The 11,935-nt window shown below is 41.7% G+C and overlaps 1 protein-coding gene across 1 annotated transcript in view; it reads left to right on the top strand.

Annotated features, from left to right (window-relative positions):
• The first annotated feature begins 650 nt into the window (after window positions 1-650).
• Window positions 651-11,935, top strand: part of RRP15 (ribosomal RNA processing 15 homolog) — a 30,119-nt gene continuing 18,834 nt past the window's right edge. Inside the window, exons 1-4 of the mRNA XM_017812860.1 lie at window positions 651-719; window positions 4,061-4,335; window positions 6,170-6,267; window positions 7,094-7,292. Coding sequence (XP_017668349.1) covers window positions 656-719; window positions 4,061-4,335; window positions 6,170-6,267; window positions 7,094-7,292 — 636 coding nt within the window. The 5' untranslated portion in view covers window positions 651-655. The remainder of the gene's footprint in view (window positions 720-4,060; window positions 4,336-6,169; window positions 6,268-7,093; window positions 7,293-11,935) is intronic.

The raw sequence follows: 11,935 nt of genomic DNA, 5'->3' as shown, positions 1-11,935 counted from the left end.
CTCCATGACAAAACTCCGTTTGGGCCTTAAAGGAATGTTTGAAAGCACGGCTAAGCGTCCTTGGGGACATCAGCACTGTGGAGATTCCAAATTCCTCTTCCCACCAGGCAACCTACATAAACAGAACACTGATTTATTTATTTTTACCGCTGCTGCGCCCACCCACACTGGCTCCCCGAGGTGGAAGCCAACAACCTCTCGGGCACACAGTGTGGCTCCTGCGGATGGCCCCGTGCAGGGCTGAGGGTCCCTGTGACTCTGTGAACCAGGCTGAGCTTTGCTGGGTCTGAGGGTATCCCAGGGCGCTCTCCACCTTTTCCCGCACTCGGGCCCCGCGAGGCCGCGGTCCGTGTCCGTGTCCGCTCTCCGCGACCCCACGACGGCGCCCCCGAGGGCTCGAACAGCCCGAGCAGGAGCGGCCCCCGGCTCTCGCTGGGCTCTGCCCTGCTCTGGAGGAGCGGCAGGCAGCGCCCCAGGGGGAGCAGGAGCACGGGCGGCCCCCCTGCCTTATTCATCAGCTCAGTTCTGTCCCCTTTTCCCCTCCAACCCGCCCCGGAAGCCGCCGCTCGAACTGTCCGGAACCTTTGGAGCCGGAACGCACTTTGGCGGCGCGGGGGCCGGGCTGGAGCACGGTGCTGGCTGGACCCCGGGGAAGATGGCGGCGGCCGTGGCGGGCCCACGTGGGCGCGGGACGGCGGCGGGCGCGGGCACGGACAGCGGTAACGAGGGCGGGAGGGTCGGAGCGTGGGTCCCTCTCTTCTTCTAAAGTCTCTGTGTCCCCCGCTGTGGGCCGTCGCTGGCCCTGGCGGCCTCTCCTCTCTGCCGCGTCCGAGCCCGCCGGTGGGTCCGAGGCCCTTCATCCCCCCCGCTCCGAACCCTGGGCCGGGGCTTGGAGCCGTCTTCGCGGGGGATGGGAGCTCAGGCCCCGGCACAGCCACGTGCTGAAGCTCCTTCTCAGCCGGGGGTCCCGTGGGTGGCATTCCCCTGTGCCCGGTGTTGTGCCTGGTCCTGCCCTCTGCTCCTGCCCTTCTCCACTCAGCTAGGGGGTACCGACAGCAGCTGGTTAATTCCCTGGGCCCACCAAAATAACTTTCGCTGCTTCCTTGGGAGCGGGGGGAGCGACTGTGCAGAGCTGCAAAAGTTCCGTGTCTGTGCCAGACCGGGATCTGCTTCTATTCCGAAGTAAACCCGTGGGACACGCAAGGTAGTGATTCACCAGGAGAGCGCAAACACTCGTACTCCATCCTTTACGCACAGTTCTGCGCTCGTTCTTGCCTCCTTGTGAGTTGAGAGGGTGTACCTAACTAGTTGTGATCGCTTTTTAATTATATCTTGTAATTAGATTACTTTTTTTTCTTTATTCTGGGAGGAATCAAGGTTGTGGCCGTTTGGAGCTGTAGCTCACACTGGTTCTGTTTGCTTTGAGGGTCAAAACTGAACCCAAGGGAAAGCTTTGTGTGAGAGCTTCTTTCAGAGCTCGTTTTGGAATGTTTTCTATATTTAACTGTGCGTCTACACCTTCATCACTGAGCAAGTTTAGAAGAGTAAAGTATGGAAATGTGCATTTCCCACACACACAATTAAGACTTTTTACATTAAACCTGTACCAGGCTTTAAGGTTTGCAGTTCAGAACAGAGCCTCGGGTCCTACTTCTGATAGAGTTAATCTAGTCTAAATTACTTTGAAATACCTCTGCTTTATCTCATGCTGTTGTCTGATACTCTGACATGTAAAAGAGTAAGTTAAGGCTGGTCCTTGAAGCCTTGTTAATCTCTCTGTAATTGTTGAAAGCAAAATGTTGGTATTATCCGGCACTATCCTCCTATTTTACTGGCAGAAAATATTATGTAAAGGAAATTAATACATAATTCTGCAATTTTCCTTTTTATAAGTCTGATCTGTTATTTATGGCTAACTGTCAAGCAACTGGGAAATTCACCTTTGGACTTTTGTTAGTAGTAAGCTTTTGTATCTATAAAAAAGTCATAAGTGGGGGTTGATTCATTGTTTAAAAACTAGATAGTGTTATCCTAGCATGGACAAGGCCTAGGGATGAAAAGTTGACATTGTTTTACCTGTAGGAACCAGGCTGTGGTGATGCACCAGCTTCTTCATATGCAGTGGTTTGAATTTATTTTTTTTTTAATCTGGAACTCAGGATATGGAAACATACTGATATCTAAAAGGATATAAAAGGATAAAAAGGATGCCTTTAAGTAGTTAGTGAATGTGTTGAACATATCTGCAGCTTCTAAATTTCCACTTTATAATAAGGACTGTTGAAAAAAAAAACAAACCCATTATTTATCTCAAGTGGAGTGTGACACAACACTGTGTGCACCTTGATGCTAGTAAAAGTCATCCTGACCTAGATCATGACTAAGTACTCAGTAATTATTTCTCTTCCACATTTGTTTTGTAAACATATAATTTTACTCCTGTCTCTGATGGTAACTAAATGCTCTCCAAGCCTCTAAATGTGCCTGGGCATTAGAGGTTTTGTTTTAAATTGATTAATGCCACTGTTTTGCTGCTATGTCAGGCTGTATTTTTCTGGTTTAAAAAGGCACATGGAGAAGGCAGAATAATGAATAAGTCTGGCAACAGAGTGTATGTTTATGTTTGCTAAGTAATTAAAAAGACAGTTGATTAATGGGGAATATCATTAATAGCTGTCTGCATGGCTTTATAGAAAACAGATCTAGTGAAGCAGTCCTGACTTCGTTCTCTTAATGATTTGATTGATAAAGGTAGTTCATGGCATATAGCAGTGCTTACAAAGTAAAGCACTTGGCTCAGTAGTACTGTGAGTACAGTAGCAGTAACAGTAGTAGTAGTAGTAGTAGTAGTAGTAGTACTCTTTTTCAAGTAGTGTGAGTGCTAGATGGATGAAAGTGAGTCAACTGGTGGGGAATTGGCCCCTTGCTAGTGGGAGTGGGCAGGGTCAGAAACTAGCCTCCTTCTGCCCAGCACTTGATTTGTGGCCTTGAAAGTTGTATATAAGGAAATTAATTTAAAATTTCACATGACACAAATATTAGTGGAATAGTAGTTAATAGTAGCAGGAAATATGTATGCTGTGCTCTTCATTATGTGATAAAGTGGGTCCACTGAAATAACCAAACAAATTTTAGCCCACCCTAAACTTGCAGCCCATTTCATTCTAGTTAATCTGCACCATTAAAGACTTTAATTTTTGCAATTTGACACACTGAACAGACAAATGAGGGAAATGGCAGATTATTCATGTGTTTGATGTGCCATCTAGTTGGCTGTTCTGTGCTCTCTTGATGTTGCTTGATTACTAACTTCAATATTGTCACTTCACCTCCTTTAGTTTTGTTTTGAAGGGCTCATAGGGTAAGGAAACTTGGGGGTGTTTTATTTCTGTATTAAGAACTTGAACAGTTACTTATGCCAGAAGACCTTAGTGCCTCTGGTTTCTTTTGAGTACCTGATGACTCTTTTGATTCTGCATTTCACAAAACAATCTCCCCTGTGTTCATTGTACTTTGGTAATTGTATTTTTGATGGCATTGTTTTCCCTGGGCAGATTTATCTTTCACATAAGGAATGCCCTCCCAGCTTCAGTTTAATCCCTGTGGCTCTTTGCACTCAAACACCAGATGTCACTGTTGCAGTTTGTATGTGTGTGTGTACATACACATATGTATACATACAGATATGTATGTATATGCATTTATAAGTTATAATTTCTGAACTGGGAAATATAGGGTTTTTTTCCCCCCACAATTCCAGCCCTAAACATGAAAATATTCATATTCTAACAAAAAATATCCAAGGCTGCCTTTTCCCTTTTAGCCATCCACTTCAATCACTTTAATTCATTACTGAGATAAGCAAGCTCTTGCATTGCATAGTTTCTAGTAAATTCATTATGATGGTGTTTGCCTGCTTGAGGAAGTAATTGTAACACTACATGTGCAGCAGTACATGGCCCTGGACTCAGATAACATTTAGATATGGAGCAAATTGCACCAGTGATGGATCCTTACCAGAAAAAGAACTCCTGATAATTTTATTTTTTTTGATCCCTAGATTCTGAGTTAAGCTCAGAACTTCCAGAAGACAGCTACTCTTCAGGAGATGAAGCCCTGGATGGTGATGATGAAGATGAAACAGCAGCCCCTGGCAATGTGGTTGAAGAGGCAACAACCTCCAAAGATGGCCCAAGTTCAGGCTGGGCAGATGCCATGGCAAAAGTGCTCAACAAAAAGATTCCACAGAATAAGTCCACCATCTTGTCCAAGAATAAAAGCTTGGAGAAGGAGAGAGAAAAGGAAAAACAAGAAAGGCTGGAAAAGAGGATGAAGGTGAGAAAAAGATGCAGTATTTCCTATGTAGTCATAGTCAGGTGGGCTACTACATGCAAGATAGTCTCAGCAGAGATTTGGGAGAGTGCTCTGAGACTATCTCAGTTTTGGAATCTCTCTTCCACAGTGATGTCAAGTAACTTCAATTTTTTTACTTTTCCAGTCATGCTGTGTAGGGCTTTTTCCCTTACTGCATTTTCTGGGTCATCAGGCAGGCTGATCTTTGGCAGCAGGACTGTTCCAGTCTGTCGGCTTAAGGTGTTTTTGTTGTTGAGAGGGTGAAAGCAGCTGCTTTAAGCTTGATTTTCTAATTCCGTTGTTAGTTTGGAGTGAAATTCACGTGGTCGGAATTAAAAGTCGAAATAGTACTGTATCACAAAAGGTGAGAGGGAGAAAAAGAAGAAAACTTCCTTCATTTAAATTATGCCACAACATCCGAAATCAAGGCCTCTAGGCTGAGACTGCAGTAACTGTTGATGGGGTTGTGAATACTTGTTTGCTCTCCTCAATGATTTTCTTGATTAGAAACTACTGTTTCTACTACTGTAGAAAACTGTGTCTGTTCCCTAAATAGCTTCTGGTTCTGAACCTGTTATGAAGAGAGCAAAGTTATGTTGGCAAGTAAGTCTTTTGTTTGTGTCTTTAGTGGAACTTTTAATTCCAGGCTGTGATTGATTTACCTTCAGGCTACAAATACATTAATGGTACTAATGTCTCATCTTACCCGTTCTGTTTCAGTGGGATAGCCAGGTTAGTCACCTGACAGTTTGGGACATGCTGTGGTTGGGCCACAGCTTGCCTTTTAAATGCAGAGATGCTTCAGTACAGCATCTGCGTGGTTCTGGTTGTCCTAAATACCTGTTCTCATCCAGTAAATATGTGGGAATACTGCAGAACAGAGGTGGGCTACAGGTCCCCAAACTGACTTGTTTACCTTAGGAAAACTTGAAAGCACTCTGCCTTCCACTGATTGCTTGCTGATGAAAGGTAGGATAGGGCAGTTCTTTTGATCAAAGGCCAAAACATGGTCATAAACTCAGAAATTCATAGTGGTTTGCCTGGAATTATAAAGATAAGGACTCTGAAATTCCACTAAAAACTTCTTGCATAAAACAGATTTAATGGAACATCACTAGGCCTAGAACACTATTAAATTGTTCAAAGGGGAAGAAAAAATTTCACTACCTTTCTCCTGAAGCAGAGGTTGTGAAATACGGTGGTCTCCTATTTTAGCAGAAACAAAGCTGGTGATATTGTGGCCCCTGGTAATGGAAAATGCATCAGTTTGGTTTTGAAACAGAGACTCAAAAGAAAAAGACAAAAATCAGTATTGTACACGAGTTGTTGTCTGGTGGACACTTGGTGCTCTTCCTGGTGTTTGAGTTCTGCCTGTTGGAGTCTTTGATGTGCCTCGCTGTTGGTCACAGAGCTGTACTGGGATTAATTCTGGGGGGGAAGTCAAATTCCCAAGGCTCAAAATGTGACGTGCCTGTCTTGGTAGACACAGGATTTTATTATGTATGAATTTCTCTGTGATCAGCTTGTGAGTCTTGGAGTTGAAAGCGGTCTTTGAATAATTTCCTTGCTCGCGGCAGTTAATGTGAAAGCATTTGTATTCTAGACTTCTGTCACTGAAAGCAGGTGATTCTTTGAGATTTGACTGTGGGCCCTGGTGTGTCAACGCAAGAGACTTACCTCAGACCTGTTGTCCAGCCCCATATTGGAGCCCCCCTTACCCTCAAACCAAACTGAACTTTGCAGATTTTATTTTTTTCTTCCTGCTACATACTCTATCAGTGTATGCTGCATTCTCATAACAATATTTATAATGCAGCTCGATAAAAAGCGGGAATGGGAAATGATGTGCCGAGTGAAGCCAGATGTTGTCAAAGACCGAGAGAAAGAAAGAAATCTTCAGAGAATTGCCACAAGGTAAGAGTTTTTCTGAATGCTTTCCTTAAATATATGTATATCAAAAAGAGGAGGAAAAGGGGAAGAAAAGGCTTATGCAGGTAATCTGTTTCCAATCAGTTTGAACTCTTAAGAAGTGACTTCCAGGAGCCAAGAGATTTATATACAGGTCTGCATTGTACAGTATCAAGTTCAGCAAAAGATTTCAGAAGCTTTATGAAAGAGTAAAAATTTAGATGGGAATCTAATATTTGCTTAACAGGAGTGCTTTGTTGAATCCCATCATTTTGTTAATTTAATGCCTTAAAAATGCAGAACAGTTGTTTCTACTGTTCTGGTTTTTTGCTTCTCTGCAGAGGATTCACCAGACTGATGGCTGTAAAGTTCAGTTTGTTCAGTGTTGCAGTAGTTTGGTGTCACAGAACTAGTTGAACACCTTGATGGGCTGCCTGTGTCTGCCTCCTTAATCATTCCTCTGCCTTGTCCCCTTACTTCAGCTGCCCTTGAGATCTTGCCTGAAGAATTTAATATCTGGTTGTAGGACGAGTAATGTGCTTCTGAGGATGAAACATGCTCATGTACTGATTTCAGTGCCAAGTTACTATGCTTACTTCAGGGTCTGAATAGTTATGTGTGGATTTGTTTGTTACTGGTTCCTAGCAATAATTGTAAAGGAGGAGTGAACATTATAGCAAATGTTACTTCTTAACCAAATTGAGGTTCCCACTAACCATTCTGGGGAGCTAGAAGCTGTCCAGCATCTGCACCAATTAGTTGCTTTGGTAGGGGGTTCATTTCTGTAAAAGGAGTTAAAAAATTTATTCTGTTGTTTTTTCCCCTATCCCAGAGGTGTTGTGCAATTATTTAATGCTGTCAGGGCGCACCAAAAGAACATTGATGAGAAGATGAAGAAAGCTGGGAGCTCTGACAGGCGGCGTGCTAAACTGCTGTCTTCTGTTTCAAAGAAAGATTTCATCAATGTTTTAAGAAACATGGAGGGTGCTAAAGGAGGCAAGAATGATGGAAAGGCCACAAAATGTAAAGAGGTAGGCTTCATCTGTGAGAAGAAAACGCATACAAGATACCTTCTCAGTATAGTTACTGTCTGTTAATGTGCCTGCTCTTCATAACAGCTGTGATCCAAATGGCTGGGGTGTTTTGAGACTTCTTAGCAAGGGAACAAGTAGATCTTAGCCTGTTTTCTCTGTATTTTGAGTATCAAAATACAAAGTGCTGTATGTTAAAAAAAAAAAAATAGGATTTTTTTCCTTGGGTTTTGCATCAAGCATGGAACAAACTGCTAGATTTTAGTGGGTCGTGACATTTGGAATTTGGCCAATAATAGCTCCTTAAAAATTGTTAAAGACATGGAGGCTCTTCATCTTACACAGTGTATTAGACTGTACTACTTGTGTGTACCCAGAGTTTAGTCATGTCAAACTCACTTCCTTTGGATGATTGCGGTATCCAGAACTGAAGGGATTTGCTGTACAAAGTGAATACCACAACAGAAAGAAATAGAGACATATTAAACATTATATGTAGGCTTTTCTTTCCCTGATTCTGTATGTGTATTTAGGTTGATGTGGCTTGGTTGCTGTTACGATGTTTTGGAAAGAAATACACTCCACTTTTTCTAACGTGTTTGAGGCGCGGTGTAGTGAGACTTGTCCAGCTCTTCAGTGATTCTTTCAGCTCACCAAGTAGCTCAGGGTTGAAAACAAGTTCCTCAGACGTACTCTCTCTCGTATTTCAGAAGCTGCACGTTTTTGAAGCGTATTTGTGTTCAGGTTTGAACTCTGTGCTCAGTAGTGGGTGGAATACTGCTGTTGGCCCAGATTCACAGCAGTTAACTAAGTGCTTTTCTGTGCCAGGAAGAAATACTTTAATCAGTTGGGAGACAACAGTTTGTCATATGTTTTTTGTTTGTGTGCACTTGGGGAACATGCTGAAACACTGCCTAGCATGAAGTGCTCATACAATTTTCATGCAAGTGTAATATTAAAGTATTTTTTAAATTCTTCAGATAATGAGAACAATTTAGCTTGGTGCTGACACTTTATTTCTCCTTAAATAATTCCAGCTTGCTTGTTTGGTTGGGGGGGCGTGCATGTGTGTGGTTCTCTTTTTTTTGTTTGGGTTTTTTTTTCCTCCCCTGGAATAGCAGAATATCAGAACAATAGCAGTGCCAACTAGTGTTGTAGTCAGCATTGAATCAATAGCTGAACAAGAACTAGGACCTTTGTTTTCTTTTGTGTCAGATTGTAGCAGGACAATATTCTAATTAGTAGGTCAGAAAACGTAGATTGCAAATGTTTCTATACTATAAAAAAAGGTCTTATTTTGGCAGCATCAGTAAGAGCATATTTCCATTCAAGTGCTCTGGAGATGCTTTAGAGGCTGGCTGGTTAGTGTTGGGTTTGACTATTAGTGTAGGTGCTGCCTTCACATTGCTTGTGAACAAAAACTGGACAGGGATCGAGGTTTTTGGTTGGGTTTTTTAAATAGTGTGCCTGCCTAGATAGACCACCCCTCTTCCTCTCTTCCTTGCTGCCTCTGCTTCAGTGACTCTCCATTCAATACTGAACCAATCTCTTCAATAACTCCTTTTCAAGCTGTTTTTAATCTTCCTTATTTTCTCTTGAGAACATATCTTACTCATTTAGCAGGCTCCCATCCTGGTAGTTAATGCTTGAGCTTGAGGCCAAAATCTGATCTTCAGTCTCCTCATCAGAATTACAGAGACATTTAGCCACTGAACAGTACTGTTGGCCTCCACTGTCATAGCTCTGCTTCTTGGTCTTTGGGGGTTTATCAGAGGGTAGTAAGCAGGGATGAGGCTTTTTGGTAGTGAATTCCTTGCAACAGGAGTTTGGTAGTTGTTTATGCCATCTGAAAGCTTTTGCTTGTTTGTTTGTTTTGTGGGTTTGTTCTTTCTAGCAGCCTGCTTTCTTTTTACCATTTGAGAGTATAGCATGTATTTAATTTTTAGAAAAGAGGGGTGAAATGTATTTATTTATCTCAACAAAAACAATGGAAGAGATGCCAATCCCAAACTCCAGGCATTCTGCCATCAATTAAAATGCAGTCCAGAACAATAAAAACACAACCCCACCCACATGAAACAAGCAGTCATCAGGAAAAATAGCAGAATAAAGTTTTACCAGTGAAAGCAAACCCTTCTTGACTCAAGCCCTGTGCTGTGACAGGAGACTTGACTGTATTTGTGGGAATGGGCTTCTCCTTGTTCTGCAGTACTTTTTAAATGCAGAATTTGCTGCATATTTTTGAAAGTTTGGTGGTTTCTTCCAGATGTCAGGGATTGTTGAAGAAACCCCTTATAAAGCTCTGTTTTGACTGACTTCTTAGTCAAGTATATTTATGTGTGAGAAAAAGAAATTGAATGCTCTGTAAAGGCCCATCTGCAGCAGAATTTGGTTCTCTACTTCCATCAGCTTCAGACATTGATGGGAAGGGCAGGTAACCTGTGCCCATGAGAATGTTGTTTATAGTCTTGTATACTTTTAGTCATTGGCCTAATTATTACTTAGTGTACACCGACCAATGTAACTGCGAAAAAAAGGCTTCAAGGCTGTGAAAGTTTTCTTGTGCTCGTCTTGTGAAACTGTAGCCCTTCTTGGGGTTTCATGTGCCCAGATGGGAGTAATTACTTTTCTGAGCCGGAGCCAAAAGCTTTGCCTTTCATATCATTAGCTGTTTATCAAGGTATTTCTTAATCCTTGCTGAGCCAGCTGACTTGTGTAATATTTTATCCTGGTTTTTTTTCCAAGGGACGGTGCACGATGCTTGCCTCTGGGTAAAATCATCTAATATTCCTCCCCTCACCACCTTGTCTGAAGCCTTGCAGTGTGGGAGAAACATATAATAATTTTCTTTTTTAAAAAAAATCCTACATGTTTGTTGTTTGGGTGGTTGTTTTTTTTTTTTAAGTTTTGGGGTGGGTTTTTTTGGGAAGCATTTATTGGCAGATATGAAAGCTTTCAATCTTGTTCAACCCAATCCTTACAGACCAGTTTTTCATTTCAGTACATGTTGGTCGTATCTTGCAGCTTCCCACCTGTAAGACATTGTAAGAAATATTATTAAACTACAGGTTTAGAAAAGGTACCTATCAGAGATGCTGTTTTTCCAGCCCTGAAGGCTGAGGTCATCTTTATGTCTATGGAAGAAATACAAAAGTAGGTAGTGGCAGTAAAGGATTCCTTGCAGGAATCTTTTGTTTTCTTTAGGTCCTGAAGAAATTTCTGGGTGCTCTGAGGAAGTACCTTTGCTTCCAGGGTTGAATGAAGTTTCTGATCTCTTACAGTTGCGCAGACACGCTGGCTGATGTAGTGAATTACAAGAGGTCTTGAAATCTTAATTGTAAGGAAACAAAGAATTTCAGAGTTAGCATTCTCAGAGCAGCCTCACCTTTTCTCCCTTACTGCATGTCAGGACAACAGGGTCGTTCAGTACCAGATTTCATCTTGACTTTTTGCTTGTCATTTGTGCTACTCCCTGTAAAGCATTACTGTGTGGTAAAACATTTTTCTAGTGACATATAAACAACTGGCATGAACGTTACAGATACTCTTTATGACAAGCATAACCTGAACTCATGAACCTTTCATTTTCAATTAGGCCTTTGTAGCATGATTTTGCTTCAACGTGTAAGTTTTCTTACACCAGATCTGTGGCAGAGCATTTCAATGGTGGAAGTAAGAGCAGGATTTCCTGGCCTACTTCAGTAACCATGATCCAAATTCTGTAAGGTAATTTTTCTGTAAGTGTGCTGGCTACATGACCTGAAGGTACAATTTGCTTCCTGTGTTGTGATGACATCTGGAAAAAATTGGTTATTGGTCTCAAAATAGTACCTATTCTAAAATAATTTATTGATAGGAAGGAAGATGAGTGGAGAAGAATACAAGTGCTATTTCATATCAGCTATTGCTCATATGGGATTTGAAATAAAGTGCTTTTCCAGAAAAGTTCCTTCTGCCTGAAGCATATTTTATAAATGCTTCTGGTGGTTGGTAAGTAATTTTTAAGCACAGTGATTAGAGTCAGGTTTACTATAGATTTTTCTTTTGTTCATAAGACTAATTTTAAGCAGTAGTTTAAAGATTGTTCAAGGGCAGGAGGAGTACTACACTTGACTTTGACTGCTGTTCTTACTGGGGTACAAGAAGTGGCATTGGAGCTTTCATTTTTCAAGTTAAATGAGGATATAAAATGTGCTTTTCAGCTTAAATGTTAGGTCTGTGTAAAAACTGTGAAGCGTGCCTTCTTTTTCTTGCAGCTGCGTGAGTACTGGCCATCAGCGTGTTCTGCTTTTTCCCACTGTTTCCACAGTATAGAAATGGGGAGGAAGGGCACAAAATAATACTATTTTCATCCATATATCTGTTTGAAGTTACAATAGTCTGAACAATTGCTTTGACTAGCTGTAGGAAATAGTTTGTTTCTGAAGTATGGATAAAGGCAGAGATGATTTCTAGAAATTTGATAAGGTGTATCAACACCTTTTTTAATCTTAAAAGGAAACTTTTTTTCCTTAGGTGATAATGGCATTGCAGAGTAGCAGAAGTTTATTATTACAAATGTTTTGTGCTGGTTTTACAGAACAAATTGAAGGAGTAACCAGGCATGCATGTATTCCAGCAGATTTGAGGGGGCAGCCAAGTAT

This window comes from Lepidothrix coronata, unplaced genomic scaffold, assembly GCF_001604755.1.
Source record: "Lepidothrix coronata isolate B3197 unplaced genomic scaffold, Lepidothrix_coronata-1.0 Scaffold38, whole genome shotgun sequence".
Taxonomy (NCBI): Eukaryota; Metazoa; Chordata; class Aves; order Passeriformes; family Pipridae; genus Lepidothrix; species Lepidothrix coronata.
The sequence above is the reverse complement of the archived record's forward strand: the minus strand, read 5'-3'. Positions and strand labels throughout refer to the sequence as shown.